The sequence below is a fragment of the Portunus trituberculatus genome, chromosome 22 (genome assembly GCF_017591435.1).
Source record: "Portunus trituberculatus isolate SZX2019 chromosome 22, ASM1759143v1, whole genome shotgun sequence".
NCBI classification, from domain to species: Eukaryota; Metazoa; Arthropoda; class Malacostraca; order Decapoda; family Portunidae; genus Portunus; species Portunus trituberculatus.
The window spans coordinates 5,257,776-5,285,275 of record NC_059276.1 but is presented as its reverse complement, the minus strand read 5'-3'; the positions used below and the strand labels follow the sequence as shown (position 1 = coordinate 5,285,275).

The 27,500-nt window shown below is 42.4% G+C and overlaps 1 protein-coding gene across 4 annotated transcripts in view; it reads right to left on the bottom strand.

Annotated features, from left to right (window-relative positions):
- LOC123507407 (transient receptor potential cation channel subfamily A member 1-like) overlaps positions 1 to 27,500 on the bottom strand; it is a 44,504-nt gene that overhangs the window by 5,410 nt on the left and 11,594 nt on the right. For all 4 annotated transcript variants that reach the window (XR_006675650.1, XM_045260225.1, XM_045260227.1 and 1 more), the window contains 20 exons: positions 26,003 to 26,107; positions 25,651 to 25,807; positions 18,454 to 18,544; positions 18,058 to 18,127; positions 17,621 to 17,746; positions 16,435 to 16,650; positions 15,792 to 15,926; positions 15,501 to 15,602; positions 15,132 to 15,344; positions 14,809 to 14,981; positions 13,983 to 14,095; positions 13,577 to 13,743; positions 13,055 to 13,224; positions 12,291 to 12,435; positions 9,523 to 9,630; positions 8,231 to 8,485; positions 7,049 to 7,156; positions 6,263 to 6,426; positions 5,689 to 5,815; positions 4,496 to 4,649 (listed from right to left, as the gene is read on the bottom strand). Coding sequence is in view for 3 of the 4 variants with exons in the window: in XM_045260225.1 (XP_045116160.1) it covers positions 4,496 to 4,649; positions 5,689 to 5,815; positions 6,263 to 6,426; positions 7,049 to 7,156; positions 8,231 to 8,485; positions 9,523 to 9,630; positions 12,291 to 12,435; positions 13,055 to 13,224; positions 13,577 to 13,743; positions 13,983 to 14,095; positions 14,809 to 14,981; positions 15,132 to 15,344; positions 15,501 to 15,602; positions 15,792 to 15,926; positions 16,435 to 16,650; positions 17,621 to 17,746; positions 18,058 to 18,127; positions 18,454 to 18,544; positions 25,651 to 25,807; positions 26,003 to 26,107 (2,899 nt within the window). In the remaining variant the exon portion in view is untranslated. The remainder of the gene's footprint in view (positions 1 to 4,495; positions 4,650 to 5,688; positions 5,816 to 6,262; positions 6,427 to 7,048; positions 7,157 to 8,230; positions 8,486 to 9,522; positions 9,631 to 12,290; positions 12,436 to 13,054; positions 13,225 to 13,576; positions 13,744 to 13,982; positions 14,096 to 14,808; positions 14,982 to 15,131; positions 15,345 to 15,500; positions 15,603 to 15,791; positions 15,927 to 16,434; positions 16,651 to 17,620; positions 17,747 to 18,057; positions 18,128 to 18,453; positions 18,545 to 25,650; positions 25,808 to 26,002; positions 26,108 to 27,500) is intronic.

Sequence of the window (27,500 nt, the reverse complement as noted above, 5' to 3'; positions counted from 1 at the left end):
TGTGTAATTCACTGTTTTGATCTGCTGCAGTCTCTGACGAGACAGCCAGACATTACCCTACAGAACGAGCTCAGAGCTCATTATTTCCGATCTTCGGATAGGCCTGAGACCAGGCACACACCACACACCGGGACAACAAGGTCACAACTCCTCGATTTACATCCCGTACCTACTCACTGCTAGGTGAACAGGGGCTACATGAAAGAGACACACCCAAATATCTCCACCCGGCCGGGGAATCGAACCCGGTCCTCTGGCTTGTGAAGCCAGCGCTCTAACCACTGAGCTGTGTGTGTGTGTGTGTGTGTGTGTGTGTGTGTGTTACCTAATTGTATTTACCTAATTGTAACATACGGGAAAAGAGCTATGCTCGTGTTGTCCCGTCTCCATATCTATTAATGTCCAGCTTTTTCTTAAAATCATGAATATTCCTTGCGTTGACCACTTCCACGTCTAAACTATTCCATGCTTCCACCCTTCTATGAGGGAAGCTATATTTTTCACATCTCTCCTATAAGTGGCCATTTTAGTTTTTTCCCATGCCCTCTCGACATTCTTCCATTCCACATACACAGATCTTCCCTATCCATTTTTCCATGCCAATCATCACTCTGTATATTGCTATCAGGTCTCCCCTTTCTCTTCTGTTTTCCAGGGTTGGAAGTTGCATTCTTTTCAGTCTGTCTTCATAAGTCAAATCTCTTAAGTCAGGCACCATTTTCGTTGCAGCCCTCTGTACTTTCTCTAGTTTCCTTATGTGTTTCTTTAAGTTCGGAGCCCACTGTATTGTTGCATATTCAAGCCTCGGTCTTATCATTGCAGTAATTATTTTCTTCATCATTTCTTCATCTAGATATACGAACGCCACTCTTATGTTCCTCAATAAGTTCAATACTTCTCCAATTATTTTGTTTATATGTCTCTCTGGCGATAGGTCATTGGTAATTGTCACCCCAAGGTCTTTTTCTTCATGACTGGTTTTATGTCTTCATTTCCTATCTTGTACATACTCCTGATTCTTCTTTCACTCTTGCCAAACTCTATTTTCTTGCATTTTGTCGTGTTGAACTCCATTTGCCATGTACAGCTCCATTTCCATATTCTGTCCAAGTCTTCCTGGAGTAGTTCGCAATCTTTGTCACATCTCACTTTTCGTAACAATTTTGCATCGTCTGCAAATAGGCTCACATAACTGGACACCCCATCCACCATGTCATTTATGTAGACTGCGAACATTACTGGTGCCAACACTGATCCCTGTGGAACTCCACTCTCCACCAATCCCCATTCTGATGGTCTGTCCTTAATTATTGTTCTCATTTCTCTTCCTACCAAAAGTCTTCCATCCATTTTAGTAAACTGCCATGCACTCCTCCTACCATTTCAAGTTTCCAGATCAGTCTCTGGTGTGGTACCTTATCAAAGGCCTTTTTTAAATCCAGATATATTCCATCAGCCCAACCATCTCTTTCCTGTATTACATCTATCACCCTCGAATAGTAACATATCAGGTTTGTCGTGCATGAACGCCCTTTCCTAAAACCAAATTGACACTCACAAAGTATGTCATTTTTCTCCAAGAAGTCTGTCCATCTAGTCTTCACCACCCTCTCACACATCTTAGCTACCACACTTGTAAGTGACACTGGTCTATAGTTCAATGGGTCTCTCTTGTTACCTGATTTATAGATTGGGACAATGTTAGCTCTTTTCCAGTCTTGGGGCACTACGCCTTCCCTTAATGAGGCATCAATTACTTCACAAACTTTTTCTGCCAATTGCTCCCTGCATTCTCTTAAAATCCATCCTGATACCCCATCAGGTCCCACAGCTTTTCTCACTTCTAAACTCCCCATCATGTTCTTGATCTCCTCCACCGTTACTTGAAACTCCTTCATAATCCCTTTCTGTTCCATTACCAGTGGTTTGTCAAAAGCAGTCTCCTTTGTGAATACCTTCCGAAAGCATCCATTCATAGCCTCTGCCATTTCCCTGGGATCTTCACTGTATACTCCATTTACTTCTAAACTTTCAATACTTTCTCTATTTTTGATGTTGTTGTTCACATGTCTGTAAAAAAGCCTTGGTTGGTCTTTACATTTATCAATTATATCCTTTTCTTGTTTCTTTCTTTCTTCTCTTCTAATCAACACATATTCATTTCTTGCTCTTTTGTAACTTTCCCACTGCTTAATCCGTCTTTTCCTTCTCCACCTCTTCCATGCATCCTCTTTTCTTGTTCTAGCCTTTTCACATCTATCGTTAAACCAGTCCTGCTTTCCAACTTCTCTATGTTGTCTTATTGGTACAAATTTTTCTCACCTTCTTTGTATATTTTTATAAATTCCTTCCACTTTTCATTTGCTCCTTAGCACTCTTGAATTTCATCCAATTTGTCTCTTGAAAGAATTTCTTTAGGTTTCCAAAATCTGTCTTGGCATAATTCCATCTTCCCACTTTATATTCTTCATTTCTTCTAGATTTCTCTTCGTCTATCACCTTGAACTCCAAAACTGCATGATCACTCTTTGCTAAAGGGCACTCCACCCTCATCTCCTCAATGACCATTGGCTCTGTACTAAAGACCAAGTCCAGTCTTGACGATGCTCCCTCTCCTCCAAACCTAGTATCTTCTTTGACCCACTGAGTTAACACATTTTCCATTGCCAGTGTCAATAGTGTATTTCCCCATGTTGTCTCTGATCCTTCCATTGACCAGTCCTCCCAACACACCTCTTTACAATTAAAATCTCCCATCATTATAGTTCGTTCACAGCCACCCAACATTTCTTCCAGACATGTTCCTGTATCACTTATCATTTCTTCATATTCCTGTACTGACCATGCATTTGTCTTAGGTGGTACGTACACCACTATGTAGTGCCTCTTTTTCCTTCATTAGTTTCTGCTCTGATCTTTAGCACTTCTGCCTTTCCCATACCTTTTTCACTTGATCCACCTTTATATCTTTTTAACCAGCAACATCACTCCTCCTCCCATCTTACCTACTCTATTTCTTTTCCAAACGTTATATTTCCTTCTCCAACCTTCATCAGGTCTTCTCCTCTCTCAGTTTTGTTTCAGTAAGACCCACAATATCTGGGTTCTTGTCCCTCAAGTAATCGTTGAGTTCTAAAATCCCGATATCACTCCATTTATGTTGGAATACATTACATTTCGCTCATATGTAAGTTTCTTTAGTCCTTTCTTGCTGTACTTTTCTGGGTTATGAACCACTTCCTCAGTCTCATATCCAAGATTCTCCAGAAAAACTCTTTCTTCTCTCTTCTGTCCTCTCTTCATTTTTTTCAAAGCCTCCTTTCTCAACTCATTTAACATTTCTCTTTCCTTTTCACCGAGATCTCTTCTCAACCAAATCTTCCTTGTTGTTTCCTGCTGGGCTAGCCTCCATGACTTCTCCACCAATTCATCTACATCCTTTTGTGACTTAAGTTTGATTCTTATTGGCCTCATACCTTCTCTTGTGAACTTTCCAATTCTATGGAAGTCCTCTATTTCTTGTACTAGGTCTTTTCCTCCTCTTGCACCACATTAATGATATTATTTATCACCTTTTTATGTTTTCTCTCTCTCCATTTTACTCGGTGTCTTATCCTCCTCCACACCAAATATCACCACACATCTCTTTTTGTCTACAGTTTCCCTCACCAATGTCTCATTTGACTTAATAACCTTCACCACTTTCTCAGCTATCTTCTCTTCTATGATCTGTTGATCTATAATTTCAGCAAGGCCCAAAGTTTTCTCCCTGACTCTTTGATTTCCTTTTCCAGACTTGCAACTTTGTAATTTACCTCCTTTCTTTCCACTTCCTGACTTTTTTCCATTCAGCCTGCTTCTCCATCACTTTTCCTAGAGATTCTCCACATTTTTCGCAATTCACTTTAATTAGCTTAACTTCCTCTTTCAGTGCTGCATTTTCCTTCTTCATATCGGCACAGTCTCTTTACATTGTCATAACTCGTTTCCAGGCCCTCATACTTTTCAAACAGTTTTTCAATTTTACCTTCTAACTCCAGAATTTTCTTCACATAAGCGCTCTTCTCCATTATTCCTTGAAACCCTGTGAAGTCTGATTCCTCTTTCGAGTTCACGGCCGCCATGTTGCGCAGACGTAAACAAACCAGCTGATGGCTCAAACGCAGGCTACAGTTTATATTTACCTTCACTGGACATTATTTTGCTAATCAACAGTTAACATGACTATATGGAGACGGGACAAACATTACCAGCTCCTTTCCCACCTTGGTTACTCTTAGGTAACTGTAGAATTATAGATGATTGCTCTGAGCTCAGCGACCACCTCCGCCATCGACGATGTCCCGTGTGTGTGTGTGTGTGTGTGTGTGTGTGTGTGTGTGTGTGTGTGTGTGTGTGTGTGTGTGTGTGTGTGTGTGTGTGTGTGTGTGTGTGTGTGTGTGTGTGTGTGTGTGTGTGTGTGTGTGTGTGTGTGTGTGTGTGTGTGTGTGTTTACCAAAAGTGGTGACAGGGAAGAGCAGCAGGTCCCCCTTGGTGCTCTCGCCGAAGTAAGGATACACAAAGATATTGAGGAAGTCCACCTCGCCAAGCATCATAGAAAACGTGTGCATCACTGACATGGGCACGGAGGAAAACGACAAGTGGCTGCCCTGCAAAAGTACACCCAAAGATACCAATACGTTACCAGACCAGTGAGTAAATGATGGATATGTTAGACCCAAGCACCTGCAAACACTAACAGAAAGAATAAATGGGTAAAAATGGTTTAATTTTAAAGAGCAAAACATTTCTACAAAGGTACACCGACAGATACCAATATATTACCAGACTAGTGAGTAAATAATGGATATACTAAAGCCAGACACCTGAAAGCACTAATCAAAACAGCAAAGGGGGTAAAAAATGGTTAGAGTCTAAAGAACAACATATTTCTACAAAGGTACATTAAAAATACCAATACATTACCAGACCAGCAAGTAAATATAAGGTATACTAAAGCCAGGTACCTGAAATCACTAGTTGAACAGTAAAGGGATTGTTCAAGTTTAAAGATCAATATATTGTAATATATTTGTGGATCTGTTCTTATGGATGTGCAGGCTTGAAGAATTATTCTATTTGATTAATTTATCTATTTCTTAGCCCATGACCAGACTCCCTTAAATAGAAAAAATTAAAGTTAATAAGTTTGCAGAACAGCATTTTCAAGTGAATTTTCAGTATTGATGCCAAGCTCTATAAATCAAAGATACATAGATGTTACAAACTGCATAAAAAGAATTGAAGAACAGTATATTTCAATACAGTTCTGAATCATCTGTACTTGTGGAAATCAATAAAAGCTTGTAGAATTGTACTAGCATAAGTGAATTTCCAGTTAAGTTCCCAGCTCAATAAATCAAACATGTAGCAGTGGTAAAAACACACGCTAAACAATACAATCAAATCAATATGAGCTTATAGAGTTGCGTGAATTTCCAGTTAAAGTTCCCAGCTCAATAAATTAAACATGTCACAATGGTAAAACACACACTAAACAATACAATCAAGTCAATATGAGCTTATAGAACTATGTTAGCTGAAGTGAATTTCCAGATAAAGTTTCCAGCTCAATAAATCAAACATAGCAATGGTAAAACACACAACACACAAGTCACCAGTAACAAAGAACACTGGTGGGTGACTTACAGGATACATGAGAATATAGAAGGCAAGGCCGAAGGCGATGATGAGGACAGAGAAGACGACCAGGACTTTGATGAGTGTGTTCAGGATCTCCAGAAACATGACAATGTAGATACCGATGCGATCAAACCTGGAGGAGGAGAAGTGGAGGAGGAAAATTAAGGAAAAGAGGAGGAGGAAGATAGAAAAGATTAGACAAAACACAAACACAAATAGTAAAAATGATACTAACAACTTTCTCTTTATCTTTTGTCAAACCTGGAGTTGGAAGAGAAGGAAGAGGGAGAAGAGAAGGAAGAGGAGATGAGAAAGAGAAGGAGGGAAAATATCAGGAAAGCCACAAAAAAACAGACAACAGATCATTTAACACTACTCATTTTCTCATTTTCTTCTGTCAAACCTGGAGGAGGAGGAGAAGGAAAGAGGAGAGAAAAAATGAGGTAATGCAAGATCTTTCCATTTTCTCTCAATCTCTCCCATTCTGTGCAATCTTTCTGTTGACTCACCAAGAATAACTACTTTTTCTGACATTTCCATCTATTTAAAAAACCTTCCTTCTCTATGTTGACTCTCTCACCTTTGGAAGTACAGCAGCAAAGTGAACCAGGCAGTGAAGACAGCGAGGGAGGCAGAGTTGAACTGTTGGGCCTTCCATTCACCACCCACAATGACTGGCAGGACCATGCAAGTCGAAGTGAGGTACATGGTCCACTCCACCACATTAATCCCCTCTGCTAGGTACTGTGGTCAGAGTGGTGGTGGTGGTGGTGGTGGTTGTGATGGAAAAAGTAAATATCATGTGTAAAACTCAATTCTTTCATTGTGACAAAACAAAAACAGAAACAATGTATGGCCTTTATAAGCATCTACAAGAATGTTAACAGTGAAAAAGAATACTTTTGCAATTTCTTCTCAGTTCAAAGATTGGATGTGGCTGTAGAACAAGTAAAATCAACCAGGTAGCAGTCAAAAGCCTAAAATCCTTACCAACTAACCATTTGAAGTGAGTGACTGAAATACTTACACTGACTGCCTAACTGAATGAAAAATTGGTTGGCTGGCTGGCTAAGTGAATGAGAAATTGATTGACTGATAAAAATATGGATTGAATGATTGACTGACTGACTAACTGACAGGAACACTGACTAAATTTCAGGTAGATATCCCTGTAGATTTACCATTAACACAGAACACAGGAGAAGGAGAAAGAGAAAAAGAAAGAGAAGGAGAAAGAGGAGAAAGAATAACAAGAAGGAAAAACAAAAAAAGAATGACAAGAAAAAGAGAAAGGAGGAGAAGGAATAGAAAGAGGAGAAGTAATTGAAAGAGAAGGAGGTGGAGGAGGAGGAGCAAATTTATATACCTTTAACTTATGATGGTAAAGCTGCACCATTTCCTTGAGAATGTTGAGAATGGCAAACACAAGGATGGCCACAGCAGAGAAGTAGATGCAGCCTGAAGGTTCCTGTGGCTGTGGGAAGCAAGCAACACTCATCATACCTCTCACCATCACCACTGTCCTCTATGCACCATCACTAATACTTCACTATCAATCTTACTCATTACAATACAAAAAATTAAGCATGAAAAGGATAAGTATGACTGACAACACCACACAACACCAAGACTCATCACATACCGCATCCAGCATTATCTGTCATTATCATCACTACTCGTAACTATCTTTCACCACCACTCCTTGCAACTATCACTGTCTTGCATCACCATTTTATTACCACCACCAATGGCAGGGTAGGAGTGCCTATAACACTCCCATGTCCTCTATCAATTTTCATTACCATTATTCTCTTGGACATAAACCTATAACCATTACTAAGATCATAATTATCACCATTAGTACATTTCATCATCACTGGTAAGTTAGAGGGAAGTGTTTATAAGCCCCCCTCAAGTCCTCTCTATCAATTTTCCTCACCATTATTCTATTATAACTTGCACCTATAACCATTACTGTCTTAGACCATAATTATCACCATTAGTACATTTCACCATCACTGCTAGGGTAGAGGGAAGTGTTTGTGACCCTCTCATGTCCTCTCTACCAATTTCCATCACCACCATTATTCTCTTACACCTATAACCATTACTAAGATCACCATAATTACCACCATTAGTACATTTCACCATCACTGCTAGGGTAGAGGGAAGTGCTGGTGACCCTCTCATGTCCTGGTTCTCTACCCATTTTCATCACTACCATTATTCTCTTACAGACTTAACACCATCACCATAATTATTACCATGACTACATTTCACCACCACCATCACTATCACGGGGAACGGAAGTGCTTGCAACCCTGCCTCATCCATTTCCCTCTCCATTTCCAGTTTTTATTTTTCACACATTTCATCCTCCATCTTTCATTTCTTTTGCAGTTTTGTTATCTTTTTAATAAACGTGTAAGCTTCATATGAAAAAAGGTTACATGGACTGAATAACTTGTGCGACCTTTTAGATGTCAGACTTGATACTAATTTTATTTTTCATGCATTTCATCCTTCATCTACTCTATCAAGCACTCACCTCATAGACAAACTGAGGAGTACAGGGAGTGGTGGAAGAGTATAAGATGGAAGTGGTGGTGTAGTTAGCAGGAACCATATGGATGCTGTGCCCCAGGTATCCAAGGGCAAAAAAGGTAACAAGGAAGAGAAACACCAGGTAAATGATGAGGAAGGACAAGTGGATGTATTTGCCATATGCCCGCCACTTCATCTCCAGGAAGGTTTGGGTGAGTGGATGCATCAACAGCTCCACTCTTCTGCAGTCCACCATGGCCTAGGGAAAGGGAAGTTGTTGTTATTATTATTACAAGCACAGTGGAAGCTAAACTATGGTAAAAGATATATAGAAAAGAAAAGAATGCAATGCCACCTACTCGTCTATCTATCTATTTCATCCACTCAGCTATTTAAACCTTCCATTCAACCATCTTATTTCATCCACTTAGCCACCCAAACCATCACTCTCTTAAGCAAACCCGTCTCTTCCTTTCTTTCTATTGAGTGTGTATTTCAAAACAATCTGAAAAGCAACACAAACTTCAATAATAACATGCACTCTTCACTAAATAATCTAAACAGTACAACCTTCAAGACTCGATTCAATGAAACATTGAAGTGGGAATACAAAATGAGAGAAGAGATTATAATGAAAAGGAGTGAAGAAAAAGACCTGAGAGTGATTATACAAGACACCCTGACTCCAGAAAGACACATAAATGGGTTATTTACTTCAACATACAGAACCCTAACTAACATCAGGGTGGCATTTCACTACATGGACAAGAGTTTGATGAAAAAGATCATAACCATTATGATAAGACCTAAACTAGAATATGCATCCATGGTGAGGTCACCATACAAGCAGAAGGACATCAAGAAAATAGAAAGAATCCAAAGGACTGCTACAAAGATGGTATCTTCCCTATGAAGAAAGACTGAAGGAAATGGAACAATCATCTTTGAAGGACAGATGGGAAAAAAAGAGATATAATAATAATGTATACGTTTGTAAACCATATGGGAAAGATAGATAGACGTATCATTGACGGAGGATGGAGGTAGGCAAACAAGAGGACACTCCCAGAAGATCACGAAAAATCAGTGTTCAAGAAACATTAAAATGTTTAGTTTTCCACGTAAGATGGTGGATATTTTGGAACAGATTAAGTGAAGAGATTGTAACAGCAGAAAGTGTGCACAAATTTAAGGAAAAGTTGGATAAATGTAACTATGGAGACAGGTCACTATGAGCCCCATTTGAACCTTGTAATATACAACTAGGTGATTACAACTAGGGAAATACACACTCACATTGCAGGCATAGAGGGGGAGTGGTCTAAATTTTGGATCCTTCTTTCTAATCCGTTCTCCCTCCAGCTGCTCCTTGTTCATCTCAAATGGATAGAATGAGTATTTGATCTGCCAAGGGATTGAATAACTTGTGTGAACTTTTTGATGTTCGATTAGATGTTGATTTATTTATTTTTCATATATCTCATCCTTCATTTTCTATTCCTCTTTTAGTTCTATGTATCTATTTAATAAACTTGTAAGCTTCATATGAAAAACAGTGACATGGATGGAATAACTTGTGTGATCTTTTTGATATTAGACTTGATGTTAATTTCATTTTGCATGCATTTCATCCTTCATCTTCTATTTATATTGTAGTCCTGTGCATCTATTTAACAAACTTGTAAGCTTTATATGGAAAACAATCTCTCTGACCTTCTCTAACGCATCACTAAAACCACAAAAACCAACAATTTCAAATAATAATTTTTTTTTAAGTAAAAACGTTTCTTGTGAATATACTTACCTATATGTAATTACATATGCCTATATGCCATTATTCCCTCACTCAGCACAGAAAATCAACCAGCATCTCTCTATATATATAGAGATCGTGCCTATAGAAGTCACCTCCATGCGCATGCGTGCCGGGAACCACCAGCCCAGCCAACCAACCACACCTCAGATCCTTTCTGCCAAAATTGACAAACACAAGAGGGGAGGGAGGAAGGGAACCACCAAATGAAGCAGCTCATCATTGAGAGGAAGAGCCCTGCAGGAATCTCCTTCTGGAGTGTACCACTTCTCCGCCCTTAAAGCCCACCTCCTGGGCAAGGCAAACTTGGCTGAAGCTGGATTAAAGATCCCCAGGGAACAGCCCAGTTGTTCCCTACAAACCTCCAGAGCCAAAGGAGAACAAGGCAGCACCAAGGGAGTGGGGGCCAGGCCAAAAAGTCCCAGAGGTGTGCTCGACCCCAGTCTGAAGAGTGGAAGCAAGAGAAGAGGGCATGGGGAGACCCAAGGACTCTCTCACTGAGGTAATAAGCTCACGAAAGGAGGCCGCACCCTCCTCATCCAGAGTGCCAGCCTTCCCAGAGGGAACGTCATCAAAAACCTCATCCACCTCTTCAGAAAACAAGCCAACCCGAGGCAACAGCCTGACTAACTACTGCGCCACCAAGGTCCGCCCCCGCATCAACTGGTTGGGGCGGGACATGTGAAGGCATTGACCCGTGCAGCCAATCAACATGAGGCAGGCCCATGGAAGACACGCCTGCCGAGCCTGCAAAATTGCCATCACCCGGCAACCCACCAGGGAGTGGTGCTGCATGAAGTCCCGTTTCTCTGCCACCAACAAGGGCCAAGGAGGAGACTGGCCAGGCAGGAGCTGGCTCCCCACAAGCCCATGAGGCCTTCCCAGAGAGAGGAGCTGCACGTAGACTCAATCCACTGACCCCAGGACCGGCCACAGAAGAAACAAGATCAGTGGGAGCCTGCAAACCACTCAATCTCAGAGCCACACTGGGGAGTGGGGCTGCATGCAAGCTCATTCCACCGAGACCTGAAAACTCCCTGGAAGCACCTGACACAGCGGGATTCTGCACCACACTCACTGCTGGGGCCATGATAGGGAGCGGGGCTGCACTCAACCTCACATCCCCGAAGCCAGAAAAGTCTGCGGAAGGGCCTGAAACAGCGGGGGAACCCCTCCCTCCCAGAGCCAAACTGGGGAGAGGGGCCACACATACGCTAACTCCACCGAGCCCTGAAAACAACGTGGAAGGGCCAGGAACAGCAGGTGAAGGCATGCCACTCGCTACCGGCAGCGGGGCAGAGCACAGGGCCGCACACAAACTCACTCCCCCGACCGCCAACTCCGGGGCAGGGCTCGAAACAGAGGGAGCCTGCCCCCCACTCACTCCCAGAGCCAAACCAGGGAGAGAGAGGACACTGAGACTCGCTCCACTACTACCAGCAGCCACCACCGAAGGGCCTGAGACAGGGGGAGACCGGTGCCCTGCTACACCCGGCACCAACCTGGGAAGAGGACACACACTCACTCCGCCATCTGCAAACCCTGAAAACGCGAAATCAGAGGCAAGGGGCAACAAAACTGCTCACAACTGGCCAACAGAAGCCTTCATAGCAGCCAGATCAGACTCTACAGCGACAAACCTGCTGGCCCAAGGGGTCTCAGAAGCCGGCTCCTGCTGGCAAGAACACTTCTCACTGGAACTGCCAGATGACTTGGCCCACTTCTCCTTAGCAGAATGCTTCTCAGCATCCTTCACTGGAGAAGGGAGAGGTGGGAACACTCACTACACCTGTTTTTGGCTGAACACATGGCACACAGCAGGAATGCAGCTCTAAAGCCTCGCCCAGCAACCACCTCTTGCATCCAACACAACTCCGAGCGGCCATGGCAACTCAGGGAGAAGTAGAAATGGAAGTGGCAAAGAAACGGGCAAAAAAATGGCAAGAAGAAGCGAGAAGAGGCACAGGTGAACACCATGCCGAGCACAGAAAGGATCTGAGGTGCGATTGGCCGGCTGGGCTGGTGGTTCCCGGCGCGCAGGCGCACGGAGGTGACGTGGAACTTCTATAGGCACCATCTCTATTTATATAGAGGTGCTGGTTGATTTTCTGTGCTAAGTGTGGGAATAATGGCATATAGGCTTATGTAATTACATATGGGTAATTAGTATATGTAGCAACAAAAAGCCTTTTGAAAGTAGTCTGTCTGAACCATGGAAGCATTTCAGAACACAAACTTAAGCTAGACTCACAAAGAAATCCTTGGAGGTTTCTTTAACATTGGCTCTCACGATGGCCTGGTCCAGCACTGCCTCAAACACCCGGGGCAGTATGCGGATCAGAGCCATGCAAATACACCCGTTCATCTGACTCGATGTTGACAGTACCTCATTGGGCCTGTGGGTGAAGGCTGAGTCAGTGATGAGGTAAAGGAGGAGGAGGAGGAGGTAGAGGAGGAGGAGGTAGAGGAGGAGGAGGAGGAGGAGGAGGAGGAGGAGGAGGAGGAGGAGGAGGAGGAGGAGGAGGAGGAGGAGGAGGAGGAGGAGGAGGAGGAGGAGGAGGAGGAGGAGGAGGAGGAGGAGGAGGAGGAGGAGAGGAGGAGAAGGAGGAGGAGGAGAGGAAGGAGGAGGAGGAGAAGGAGGAGGAGGAGGAGGAGGAGGAGGAGGAGGAGGAGGAGGAGGAGGAGGAGGAGGAGGAGGAGGAGGAGGAGGAGGAGGAGGAGGAGGAGGAGGAGGAGGATATAAAGAAGCCACTGGTGCTTATATAGTTTGTGAAAGAAATGGTTGTGATGTTAGAGAAGAAAGAGGGATAAGAGGAGGAGGAAGAGGAAGAAATAAGTGGATGAAGTGGAGGTGATAATGGTTGTGATGTGTGAGAATGAAGAGGGATAAGAGGAGGAAAAGGAAGAAGAGGATGAAATAAAGGTAACAAGAAATTTCAAATATAAAATCACATAGAAGAAATAAAATATGAACTGAATAAATAATGAGGCAAACAGTATCTCCCTATCGCTCACCCCCTCGGATGCGTGACAAGGGCCAGCGACGCCTCAAACAACTTGTAGTGAAGGGCGATGTCAATGGGTGTGCACTTGCTGTTGTTCTCTATCAGCTTACAATTGAGTGTCATCAGCTGACTCACCACCTCTGGCTTGTTAGCGCAGACAGCCAAGTGTAACGGTGTGTTCTGAGAGAGAAGTGATGCATGAAATATAACTGTAAGAGAAGTTATCCTCATCACCTTTCATTTTCTCCCTTGGTCTGAGATACAGAATGAATGATTGAGACAAGAAAGTACAGACAGAAGAAATTATCATCACTGCCCTTTCACTCTCCTCTCAGATGTCACTACCAATATATCATCATGTTCTGTGAGAGAGAGAAAAAGGTGATTGAGATTAGTGAAAAAAAGTGAAAGAAAAAAAAAAAAGAAACACCATCACTCCAGGTAGTAAAGAAAGAAAATATCACTCCAGGCTTTCATTCTCCTAAGAACATCCATCTTTCACCACTCATCATCTTTGCCATCCATCACTCACTCCTTCTTTATCAGTCTGGTCGAGTGTGTGTGAGTGGACTGCAAGGATGGCTGTCAGTGTGGCCAGGTGACCTCCCTCTGCGGCCAGGTGGAGGGGAGTGCGGCCCTGGTGGTCACGGTGGAGCAGTGCACCCTTCCCCAGGAGCAGCCGGACCACGCGAGTGTGTCCTGCCAGGTGTTCAAGGTAGGTATGGGTAGGATTAATGAAATGATGCAATATATGGAGCTCTTTATGGTGTAACTGAAGAAATTCCCACAAAAAGATTACTAATGATGGAAATGATAAAAAGAAAAGATGAAATGGAGGAGGCAAAATATAAAGGAAATAACAATAGATGAGAAGGCAGTACAAATGTAGGTGTCACAGAAAGATGGCCATCAACAGGTGTGTGTGTTGCAGTTCTCACCTTCCCCACTGGCAATGTGCAGTGCTGTCTTTCCCTCATCATTGCACTCATTCAGAATCAGGAAGCCATTCAGGGACTCCACCAGCTGCCGCACTGTATTGTACCGTCCGTATCTGAAAACTGCTCATTACACTCCTTGCCACTATCTCAAAACAGGAGTACCAGTCACCTCATTAATAAACACTTTAAACACTTTACTATAATACATTAATAAATCACTTGGCCTGAGTGAAATAAACTCACAACACTGATGATATCATGGCTAGCCACCAGGCATGCTGTGTCCCGTTGGAAGGACAAGAGTTACTATAAAATTTCACATGAAAGCTGCAATGCAATGTTGTTCAGATTGTAGGTTTGTGTTTCGGATGGTGTTAACATCACTTATAAGACCCAATGACATAATAATAATAATAATAAAAGTGTACTTGACGATTATATAATTATCATAAATTAATAAAAATGATCTTTATATGTAATGCTTGATTGGACACATCCTCCACAAAGTCAATTTCTCCCAATTTGTAGGAATCTCCAATCTCCATGAAGTGGAATCTTTACTCGAAAATTTATCACGTAAAGGAGTCGGAGTCGCTCATATTTTTACCGACTCTGACTCCAACTCTGACTCTGACTCCAATTCCGACTCCGACTCCGGCCAAAAGTAGACTCCAATTCCGACTCCGACTCCGGCCAAAAGTAGCCGACTCCTCGATTCCGACTCCACACCCCTGGAATGTACTCACAAACATATTCAAAATTATGCAGTTGGAAGTTTCAATGCACCTATATACACACACACCAGCACACACATCCTCACACTCACTTGGCAGCAAAATGCAAAGGACTCTCATCCCTCTTGTCCTTGGTTCTGACGGATGCCCCGAGTCGCAGCAGATAGGCAAGGGAACTGATCTGGCCGGCTCTGGAGGCGTGGTGCAGGGGAGACCAGCCCAGCGAGTCTTGTTCATTCAGCATGTGGGCAATCCTCGACTTCCACTGCTCAGGGAGAGAAGGGAGACTGAAGACAAAGTTTATGGATACACTGAAGGAAACAGGAGTGATAAGAGTAATGGATGATGCAAGAGCCGATGGGAAGGAGGGACTGGCTGTGTGGTGAAAGACAAGAGGATGACACTCGACACTCACCCAAGACTCTTGTGCCTGGCTGAGAGAGAGGAGCTCAATGAGACACCCCCCAGACATCACCACCACATGCAGAATATTCTTGTGGTTTGAGTCTCTGATGGTGAGGTCAGCGCCACGAGACAGCAGCACATCAATGCTCCGCCAACCTCGGTGAGCAGCTGCCAGGAGAAGCGGTGACCTGTGATCCTTGTCCACCATGTCTATGTCTGCACCCTGATGACCACAGAAGGTTAAAGGTTAAAGGTTGCCAATGAGTGGTGGCAAAAGGAAACTGTGAAGGCCTTTATCCATCACATGCATGACTAACAGCACACGTGAAGTGTGTGTGTGTGTGTGTGTGTGTGTGTGTGTGTGTGTGCACCACCTCACCTCATCCAGAAGGTAAGCCACTAGCTGTGGGTGGTCAAACATTGCAGCACAGTGGAGGGGACTCATGCCCTGGGCGTCCTGGGTGGCCAGTGCCTTCTTCTTCTGTGTATGGAGAGATCAAATCATTTTTCTTTTTAAGTAAGAGGGGGGAACTGGCCAAGGGCAACAAAAAATCATAAAAAAACGCCCACTTGTCAGTCCCCTTACAGGTCAGACAGAGTTAGCCGAGAGAAAGACATCAATTATATAAACTACCACCCATAACTCCCACAACACACCACCACCACTCACCTCCTGGGGCTGCAGAGTGAACATGAGCTTGACGATATCATAGGAGCCTTGGGAGCAAGCGAGGTGGACTGGAGTGGAGGAGTCATGCTGCTGCGTGGAAATGAGGGCACCATTCCGCAGGCACAGCTCCACCGCCTGAGAGGGGAGGGAGGAGCAGGACAAGGAGGAACACAGAACAGCACAGAGGGACACACAGATCTCAATGGAACACAAAAGAAAGTGGCAGATTTGTTTTTTGTTCTTGCAATTGTTTATGGAACACAATGTAGTATTTCAACCAAATTAAGACACATGGAGTAGTAAAGACAAAGAATTCTCCCCACCTACCGTAGACTGGCAGGAAGAGAAGAAAGAGGAGGAGGAGGAGGAGGAGGAGGGCAATAAGATTTGTGGTGGTCATGTAAAAGAAGAAGGGGAAGTAAAGATACAAAAAAGAAAACGAAGAGGATGAGGAAAAGGAGGAAAAGGAGGAGGATAAGAACAAGGAACAGAAGAACAGATGAGAAAATATTCCATGATAAGACTAATCTTTTATGTTATTCACTAAATTTATGAAAAGTGGAAGGAAAATAATTAGATAAAACAAAACCACACACCCACCCACCCACCCTCACACACACACACACACACACCCCGATCTCACCTTGATTTCCCCCCCATGAACAGCCAGGTGCAGTGGTACATTCCCCTCCAGGTCAGGTATTGTGATCATCCTCTCCCTGATACATCCTCGACTGTCGGCAAATTTGAGTAGCGCCTCCAGCACCCCTATGGAGGCATTGCGCGCTGCCAGGTGGATGGGATGGTAGCCATAATTGCATGCTTCATTTGGACACCTGGTGAAGCCTGGGCTCTCCAACTGTAAGTGAAGAAGAGAGAGGGAGGCAGTCAGTAAAGGAAGGTTGTGGTGAAAGAGGTTTTAGTAGTGATAAGGATGTTTTAGTAAATTTTCAATAACTAAAACATCGGGATTTAGGTAGTATGTATATTCTTTCTCTCACAAGTTTGATCTCTTGAGAGGGATCGAGGCAGTCAGTAAAGGAAGATTGTGGTGAAAGAAAGGTTTTAGTAGTGATAATGTTTTAGTAAATTTTCAATAACTACAACCTTATGATTTAGGTATATAGTATGTATATTCTTTTCCTCACAAGTTTGATCTCTAGTGAAAGGATTGAGAGGGACTCAGTCAGTAAGGGGAGGCTGCAGTGATAAGGTTGTTTTAGTCATTTTCAATAACTCCAACATGATGACTTCTATAAAGAGGCATGCATTATTTTTCTAACAATTCTCATCTTGTTAAGGGAATGAAACAATTATTCCCTCACAGATTTCATTCATGTGTTTTGTTAAGCAGAGGGAGTGAGTGAAACAGTGAGTAATAGAGGATTATGGTGAAGGAGAAAATCATAGCAACATAAATCACGTTTGTTAAAAAATAAATAGATTAACGCAACTGGATAAATCAAACACACACACACACACACACACACACACATGCACATTGAAGAGATGATATAATCAAGCATCCTATTTAAGAGGGAGACTTCAAGATATTTATCTTTTCTTTTGCATAAAAAACACTTTCGAACCTGCAAGGAAACTGGCAACTAAATGAGCCTTTTTTAATTTCAAACAACAGAAATAGTGGTATTAGTTTTCTCCTTTACTTGGCCAGCTTTCCTCTCTTACATAAAAAAAGAAAAAGCAAGAATAAATAGATACAGTTCAGACTCTGGAGATATGTATAGGGTCTAGATTGTGGCTGCAGGAGATACATATAGATCACTCATCACACTACAAAGGGTAAACACATCTCAGCTACCACACACCATGGCCTTGGCACACTGGGCGAAGTCATAGTGTGCTGCAAGGTGGAGGGGTGTTCGGCCTCTGGAGTCTTTCTGGAATATATCCACGTGTTGGTGACGCCGTGTCAGGAGATCCACCACGCCTGTCTGGAAGTAGTGGTGGTAGTGCTACTGGTGGTAATGGTAGTAGCAGTATTGACAGTAATACATGAAATAACAGCAATAAATAGTGGTATTAGTTTTGTCCTTTACTTTGACACGGATAATGAAATAAATAAGCAAAAAGTGAAGACAACACACTTACAGAAGAGAAGTAAACATGATGCATCTATTAAGGTTATAAACAAATACTTTAAATATGTGATCAACAAAAGTCACAAACAACAGGTGCAAATAAGACACACAGGCACTACAGACATGAGGAAAGAAAGGTCTGTGACTGACAAGGAATGCCTCACCTTGTTGTTGTTAACAGCTGCATGAATGGGTGCATCTCCTTGCAAGTTAGTGATGCTGGTGTTGACTCCACTATCATGGCAAGGAAGGCCAAATAGCAGCATTAATACATACTGACACACACTCATCTCCCTCAGCTAACAAATATAAATTAACCATATCTAACCTAATACACAAGTACATTATTGCTTACTTTCATCTACAATTTATCAATTACTGTACTCTAATTGAAGTTACATAGCTTTAAAGGGCATTTTTAAGTTCCAAGTCACAGATTAACTAGATTTCTATATCACTTAAAGGAGAAACTCTTGAATATACAGACAATCATCTCTGTGGCCTTTTAAAAACAAAGCATGGCAGAGCTAAGAGTTTAAGAATGAGTCTAATAGTCTTACCAGTCGAGCAGAGTGTCCAAAGCCTCCAAAGCTTCCTTGAGGACTGCCACATGAAAGGGAGTGTCACCATTGTCATCCTTTGCCTCCAAGTCTGTATGAGAGGAACATGGTAATAGTGACACATATTGAATGAAAGACAGCAAAGAAGAGAGGATCGCATAGTGTTCATGTTAGAAAGGGGGAAAAAAAGGGGGAAGGCAGTGACTGTTACTGAAAGGTGACAAGTAAAGAAGAGAAGCAAGAGAAAAGATCAACGAGACCTCTTATACCATTTAAAAGATAAAAAATAAAAAAAGTTCAAGGAAGGGTCTGGTAAGGATGAAAAGTGGTGAGGAGTAAGGAAAATCAAGGAAAGAAAGAACTGATCTGATCAAGGAGACGTGATATTGGTACAGACGCCATCACTTGACTCCTTGCTAATTCTGACCATATAATTTTTATCTGGTAGCTCCACACCAGAAGGCAGCTTCAGTTTTCCTTTGATCAGTTCAACCACCTCAAAAACTAAGCCTTCAGGCTCCACCCACTTGACCTTTCCCTCCTGATCCATGCTCTGTCCCTCCCTCATGATCAGAGCATCACCATGTCATCTCCTCCACCATCCTCCTCTTTGTGTGTGTGTGCATCAAACACACACACACACACACACACACTCCAGCTGGGAGCAGGATGTCAGTTTGGTGGGGTCCAGCCGGTGGGGTCCTCCATTAATGAGGAAAGACATACACACACACACGCACACACACAAAAAAGAGGCACTACATAGTGGTGTACGTACCACCTAAGACAAATGCATGGTCAGTACAGGAATATGAAGAAATGATAAGTGATACAGGAACATGTCTGGAAGAAATGTTGGGTGGCTGTGAACGAACTATAATGATGGGAGATTTTAATTGTAAAGAGGTGTGTTGGGAGGACTGGTCAATGGAAGGATCAGAGACAACATGGGGAAATACACTATTGACACTGGCAATGGAAAATGTGTTAACTCAGTGGGTCAAAGAAGATACTAGGTTTGGAGGAGAGGGAGCATCGTCAAGACTGGACTTGGTCTTTAGTACAGAGCCAATGGTCATTGAGGAGATGAGGGTGGAGTGCCCTTTAGCAAAGAGTGATCATGCAGTTTTGGAGTTCAAGGTGATAGACGAAGAGAAATCTAGAAGAAATGAAGAATATAAAGTGGGAAGATGGAATTATGCCAAGACAGATTTTGGAAACCTAAAGAAATTCTTTCAAGAGACAAATTGATGAAATTCAAGAGTGCTAAGGGAGCAAATGAAAAGTGGAAGGAATTTATAAAAATATACAAAGAAGGTGAGAAAAAATTTGTACCAATAAGACAACATAGAGAAGTTGGAAAGCAGGACTGGTTTAACGATAGATGTGAAAAGGCTAGAACAAGAAAAGAGGATGCATGGAAGAGGTGGAGAAGGAAAAGACGGATTAAGCAGTGGGAAAGTTACAAAAGAGCAAGAAATGAATATGTGTTGATTAGAAGAGAAGAAAGAAAGAAACAAGAAAAGGATATAATTGATAAATGTAAAGACCAACCAAGGCTTTTTACAGACATGTGAACAACAACATCAAAAATAGAGAAAGTATTGAAAGTTTAGAAGTAAATGGAGTATGCAGTGAAGATCCCAGGAAATGGCAGAGGCTATGAATGGATGCTTTCGGAAGGTATTCACAAAGGAGACTGCTTTTGACAAACCACTGGTAATGGAACAGAAAGGGATTATGAAGGAGTTTCAAGTAACTGTGGAGGAGATCAAGAACATGATGGGGAGTTTAGAAGTGAGAAAAGCTGTGGGACCTGATGGGGTATCAGGATGGATTTTAAGAGAATGCAGGGAGCAATTGGCAGAAAAAGTTTGTGAAGTAATTGATGCCTCATTAAGGGAAGGTGTAGTGCCCCAAGACTGGAAAAGAGCTAACATTGTCCCAATCTATAAATCAGGTAACAAGAGAGACCCATTGAACTATAGACCAGTGTCACTTACAAGTGTGGTAGCTAAGATGTGTGAGAGGGTGGTGAAGAATAGATGGACAGACTTCTTGGAGAAAATGACATACTTTGTGAGTGTCAATTTGGTTTTAGAAAGGGCGTTCATGCACGACAAACCTGATATGTTACTATTCGAGGGTGATAGATGTAATACAGGAAAGAGATGGTTGGGCTGATGGAATATATCTGGATTTAAAAAAGGCCTTTGATAAGGTACCACACCAGAGACTGATCTGGAAACTTGAAATGGTAGGAGGAGTGCATGGCAGTTTACTAAAATGGATGGAAGACTTTTGGTAGGAAGAGAAATGAGAACAATAATTAAGGACAGACCATCAGAATGGGGATTGGTGGAGAGTGGAGTTCCACAGGGATCAGTGTTGGCACCAGTAATGTTCGCAGTCTACATAAATGACATGGTGGATGGGGTGTCCAGTTATGTGAGCCTATTTGCAGACGATGCAAAATTGTTAAGAAAAGTGAGATGTGACAAAGATTGCGAACTACTCCAGGAAGACTTGGACAGAATATGGAAATGGAGCTGTACATGGCAAATGGAGTTCAACACGACAAAATGCAAGAAAATAGAGTTTGGCAAGAGTGAAAGAAGAATCAGGAGTATGTACAAGATAGGAAATGAAGACATAAAACCAGTCATGAAGAAAAAGACCTTGGGGTGACAATTACCAATGACCTATCGCCAGAGAGACATATAAACAAAATAATTGGAGAAGTATTGAACTTATTGAGGAACATAAGAGTGGCGTTCGTATATTCTAGATGAAGAAATGATGAAGAAAATAATTACTGCAATGATAAGACCGAGGCTTGAATATGCAACAATACAGTGGGCTCCGAACTTAAAGAAACACATAAGGAAACTAGAGAAAGTACAGAGGGCTGCAACGAAAATGGTGCCTGACTTAAGAGATTTGACTTATGAAGACAGACTGAAAAGAATGCAACTTCCAACCCTGGAAAACAGAAGAGAAAGGGGAGACCTGATAGCAATATACAGAGTGATGATTGGCATGGAAAAATGGATAGGGAAGATCTGTGTATGTGGAATGGAAGAATGTCGAGAGGGCATGGGAAAAACTAAAATGGCCACTTATAGGAGAGATGTGAAAAATATAGCTTCCTCATAGAAGGGTGGAAGCATGGAATAGTTTAGACGTGGAAGTGGTCAACGCAAGGAATATTCATGATTTTAAGAAAAAGCTGGACATTAATAGATATGGAGACGGGACAACACGAGCATAGCTCTTTTCCCGTATGTTACAATTAGGTAAATACAATTAGGTAAATACACACGCACACACGCACACAGTGGTTAGTGCGCTGGCTTCACAAGGCAGAGGACCGGGGTTCGATTCCCCGGCCGGGTGGAGATATTTGGGTGTGTCTCCTTTCACGTGTAGCCCCTGTTCACCTAGCAGTGAGTAGGTACGGGATGCAAATCAAGGAGTTGTGACCTTGTTGTCCCGGTGTGTGGTGTGTGCCTGGTCTTAGGCCTATCCGAAGATCGGAAATAATGAGCTCTGAGTTCGTTCCGTAGGGTAACGTCTGGCTGTCTCGTCAGAGACTGCAGCAGATCAAACAGTGAAATACACACTACTCAAACACACACTACACACACACACACACACACACACACACACACACACTATCCAAACACACAAACACACACACACACCTCCGCCCCCTCAGGCCGGGAGCCGGGTGTTGGTCTTGGGCCAGCAGGTGCCAGCAGGTGGGCTCCCCCCTTGATGACGTCACGTATATACGTTACGTGAACCATTTTGAAAATAAGAATTTCCAAAGAGGCAGTTGGACACAATTGCTATCAAAATTCTGACTTATCAGTCTAAACAATTCCCTAAAATATAAAAATATTGCCAAAATGAGGAATACAAATATTTCTAAAAACATAAAAAATAAACTTTTAGAAATTTGACATACTAAAAATAATTCTAATGTCCACTAATTTCATTCAACAGAATCGTTAAGTTTTTTTTTAAGAATCACAATAGTTATTTAGGCTTATTAAAACCTTGGAAAGCTCCGAATTAAAAAATAAATATCTAAAAAAGACTTTTTACAATATTAACACGGCTACGAATAATTCTTAACGTCCATATATTTACCTTATGAGGAGCCTTACACACTTTTTCCATCATAAACTATTGTTTGAAAACACAAACACTTCGCTACATCCTCAAATAAAAAATCACTAACAATGGGGGTAAAGATTTTAACGTATTTGCCTCTGACGTACCCCGGCTGGCCTGCTTACCTGCCATTGTCCGTTTCTCTTACTCTCCCCCATGCTTCTCATGCCTTCTTCATCCCCCTCCCTCTCTCTCTATCTCTCTCTCAGCACATGCAGGATGTCTTATGTGCAGAGAGAGAGAGAGAGAGAGAGGTAGGGGGTGGAAGGCGAGTGAAGGGAAAAGCGGGAGTGTCATGGGGAGGGAGGGGAAGAGGGACAGACGGGAAGGAGGCCAGCCGGGCAGGGTGGTGGAACGTAATGCTGTACCAAGCTTAGTAAAACATTTTATACATAATGATACTGTACAGCATTACGTTCCGCCGCCGTGCCTTCCAGGACCACTGTACGCCGGGACACGTTACATTACAAAGCCACAAAACAATCTACGTCTACGTCATAGTCTTCCCCATTACGGAGCGAGCTCAGAGCTCTAGACCGATCTAAGACTCTCGAGTTACATCCCGTACTTCTACTGCTAGGTGAACAGGGGCACACATTCTTCATTTGCCTCGCCGCGCCGGAACTCGAACCCGGCCCTCTCGATTGTGAATCGAGTGTGTGTGTGTGTGTGTGTGTGTGTGTGTGTGTGTGTGTGTGTGTGTGTGTGTGTGTGTGTGTGTGAAGACTTATCAGACCTGCCTAATGGGGCTGCTCATGGACTGTAATAGACTTAAAATATACATCACCAATGATTTAATTGGGAGCCATTAGTATGTTATACTACTATCGTTGTAACTATCACAATCATTACTATAAGTGCAGTGGTTAATATTATTTTGATCATTATTATTATTATTCGTATTATTACTATTACCATCATTACATCATTCTAATATTACCAGCATAAATATTACATTTTAACTAGTAATACTATTATTATTTTCAAGTATATACAAATTTATAAGCTTAGTCATGGACACTTATGTAAGTACACTAGTGAAGAAAAGTAAGAAAAGCAGCTAAAGAGGAGTTTTGGGAGGGAAGGAGAGGCAGGGAAGTGGTAAGTGATCAGTGCGGGGAAAAAGCAGAAAAAAAACAGAAATAAGTAAAGAATGGAAAGTTAGTGTTGATGAATAAGAGAATATTGAAGACTGAAAGGAGGGAAGGGCGAGGAGAGGGATAAGAAAGAAAGAACAAATGTTTGATAATACTGGTTGAAAAATAGTCTTATAGTTATAGATTGAAAAAGGTTAAAGTGTGAAGAACAAATATTAAAAAAAGAACGACGAATGAAAGAGGTGGTGAAAAAAAAGAAAGAAAGGTCGAGGGTACGAACGATAAAGGAAAAAAACATACAAGAAGCGTGACAAACAAGAAAAAAGAAAACAAAATCAAGATGAGAAAGAAAAACCACTTAATAGCATGAAAGACAAATTACTACACACACACACACACACACACACACACACACACACACACACACACACACATACACCACTTCCCTTATTTCATTATTATAAAAGATTTGTATTTGTTCTTTTGTTACTTTTCTAGACATCACTCAGGTGTTTGTTTACTTGTTTGTTTTCTCTTCAGCAAGTGTTTGTCTTCAACCAACACGGTGACATGAGGTGGTGGTGGTGGTGGTGGTGGTGGTGGTTAGGGAATATTGAGAGTGGCAACAACAGTAGCAACAGCAACAACAACAAGTCATAGTAGCAGCAGTAAAAGTAGCTAGTTGTTGCTTTCTTGTAGTAGTAGTAGTAGTAGTAGTAGTAGTAGTAGTAGTAGTAGTAGTAGTAGCAGCAGTAGTAGTAGTAGCAGTAGCAGTAGCAGCAGCAGCAGCAGCATCAGTAGTAGTAGTAGTAGCAGCAGCAGCAGCAGCAGCAGCAGTAGCAGTAGTAGTAGCAGTAGTAGCAGCAGCAGCAGCATCAGTAGTAGTGCAGTAGCAGTAGCAGCAGCAGCAGCAGCAGCAGTAGCAGTAGTAGTAGCAGTAGTAGTAGCAGTAGCAGTAGTAGTAGTAGCAGCAGCAGTAATAATAATAATAATAATAATAATAATAATAATAATAATAATAATAATAATAATAATAATAATAACAATAACAATAATAATAATAATGATAATACGCTAACTCTCTCTCTCTCTCTCTCTCTCTCTCTCTCTCTCTTTCTCTGTATCCTGTCATGCACGCCGCCAATTAACAAACACCTCAACCTGAACCACTGGGCAAACACAAACCAATCAGCAAAGGCGGCGTCACACTCAGCCAATCACCATCAAGAAGACTGAAGTAACTCAACCAATAGAAACGTCGATCGCTATTCTGTACTTTCGAAGGAGGAACATTAATAATAAACACACTCCTTGAATTGTGAATGCCTATGGTTCCTGAAGCCTCGCCACTCGTTTTGTCAATAATAATTTAGGTTTGTCTTTCATCATAAAAGCCGTACGTGTGTTCCATAGGCGAGACAACGCGATTTTCCAGTGAATTGCGTGGATAGTACGTCATTGTGCATTTGGAGTGGTCCTGGTGCTATGAAGGGGTCCTGCAATGTGTCCAGAGAGAGAGAGAGAGAGAGAGAGGTTTTACTGTCATCGGATATCTCTCTCTCTCTCTCTCTCTCCACAAAAACAGTCCGCAAACAATCTCTTCCCTCCTCTCTTTCTCCCCTCAGCCCCTTCCCTCTCCACCTCCCATACTTAACACACACACACACACACACACACACACAAACTCTATTATTCGCTGTTCCTTTCTGTTCTCTTGTGCTCCTCCCTTCAATTCCACGTACTAACTAACACTTCCTCTTTCTCTACGTTCCTCTGTGGCTCCTCTCCCTTCCATCTACGAACACTTTTCTATTCAAACCATTTTCTTTTCACCTCTTATTAAAACACACTCGATACCCAACGTAACTCGCTCATCTTTTAACTTCCCTAGTGCCTCTCTTCCTTCCCGTTGCCCACTGACCGGCGCCTTGGTTGTGAAGGAAGACGAGGGCGTGCGGGCGGTCGTGGGCGGCGGCGTGGTGAGCAACCGTCCATCCTCGTCGGTCTTTCAGGGTTAGTTTGGTGGGATCATCTAGGCAAATCTTCCTCAGCTGCTCCACATCCCCCTTGGCGGCCACCTGTAGGAGGAGGAGGAGGAGGAGGAGGAGGAGGAGGAGGAGGAGGAGGAGGAGGAGGAGGAGATAAAGGAGTAAAGAGAGATTTAACATCCTATATCAGTTTTTTACCCAACATATATATTCTCTCTCTCTCTCTCTCTCTCTCTCTCTCTCTCTCTCTCTCTCTCTCTCTCTCTCTCTCTCTCTCTCTCTCACCTTGAGCACCCTGTAAGGACTTTCTACCATGAAGCAGACATCAGCGTTGGTGTCTGGCGGGCTGGCATTCTTGGCGTCCCCTCCCTCGCAATCCGTCTTGGTGCCCTGTGAGAGAAAAGCAGAAGTTAAAAGGTTCGGCAGGTTGTGAGGCGAGTCAGTCATAAGGGAACTGGCCCATCCTAACCTAAGCTAACTTAACATAATCTAACTCGACCTTAACCTTTTCATTATTTAGCATACATTTCCTTAATCACTCACCACTCAGGTATTTCTCGTCTTACAGCCACTTACTAATATTATACTCTACCTAAAATCTATGTATTCTTTATCTACTTGTGGTTCTGTTACGTTGCACATTGAAGTAAAAGAATTAAAGAATTACAGACTGAGTTAACCCCTTCAGGACTGGGATGCATTTTTACCTTCAGTTTTGGGTATGATTAGACAATTTTATTTACATTAGGAAGCGTCTATGGAGGTTAAAAATTAATGGACAGAGGGTTCACTATTCTAATCCTCCATACGAGTTTCTGAAGCTGTGTAAAATCGCCAAATAATTAGAATAAATATGAAAATACGTCCTGGTACTGAAAGGGTTAAGTGGGACTAAGTAGGTTCGTCTCATGGTGACTTCAACGTGTTTTGGTTTCATGGCTTCTTGCAGCTTCCCTTATTTCATTAATGTGATGTGTGACGTGCATATTCTAAGTATTTTGGACTATGCTCTCTTCAGTTCATCATCTCTCTCTCTCTCTCTCTCTCTCTCTCTCTCTCTCTCTCTCTCTCTCTCTCTCCAAACAGAGGGGAGACGCGAAGACCGTCAATGAAGGCTTTGTACAATAATGAATAAGCGGTAATGAACAATATGAATAATGAATGACAGCCGGTAATGCGATGAGCTGAGGCCATTAAGGAAAGCAGGTCCCACTACGGCAACTCATCGCCAGTACAAGGAAGAGTACATTTAATTATCGGAGAGGTGTTCCCGGCAGCTACAGGTGTTGTGTGGGCTTCGGATGGCGACACTGGTAAGCTTTAGAAGTATTGAGGAAAATGTACTGCCATCTTACAATCGATTTCTACACTAATGGCCTTCCCTGCCCTCTATCAGCTTTCAAAGGTTTAGGATTGCGACACTGCCCTCTGTTGCTAAGCTGTAGAACTAGTGAGGAGAACGTAGTGCCATCTTACCATCGATTTTAACACTAATGGCCTTCACTGCCCTCTATCATCAAGCTTTAAGAGTAGATAAGCGATGGTGCTGCCTCCTGACGGCCGATACCGACACTAAATGATGGGATATGTAACCTTGCAGCGTGTTTATCATTATTTCTATTCATGTGACTGCCATTGACGCTCATTTTCTGTGATATATATTCAAGTTACCCTTCAATTCAGGATCAAATTTACGGTTACCAAGACTTTATGCGAATCTCTTTACATTACCATTGCGTATTTGCTTCATTCACTTACTGCTTGTGTTCAGATTCAAGGACAC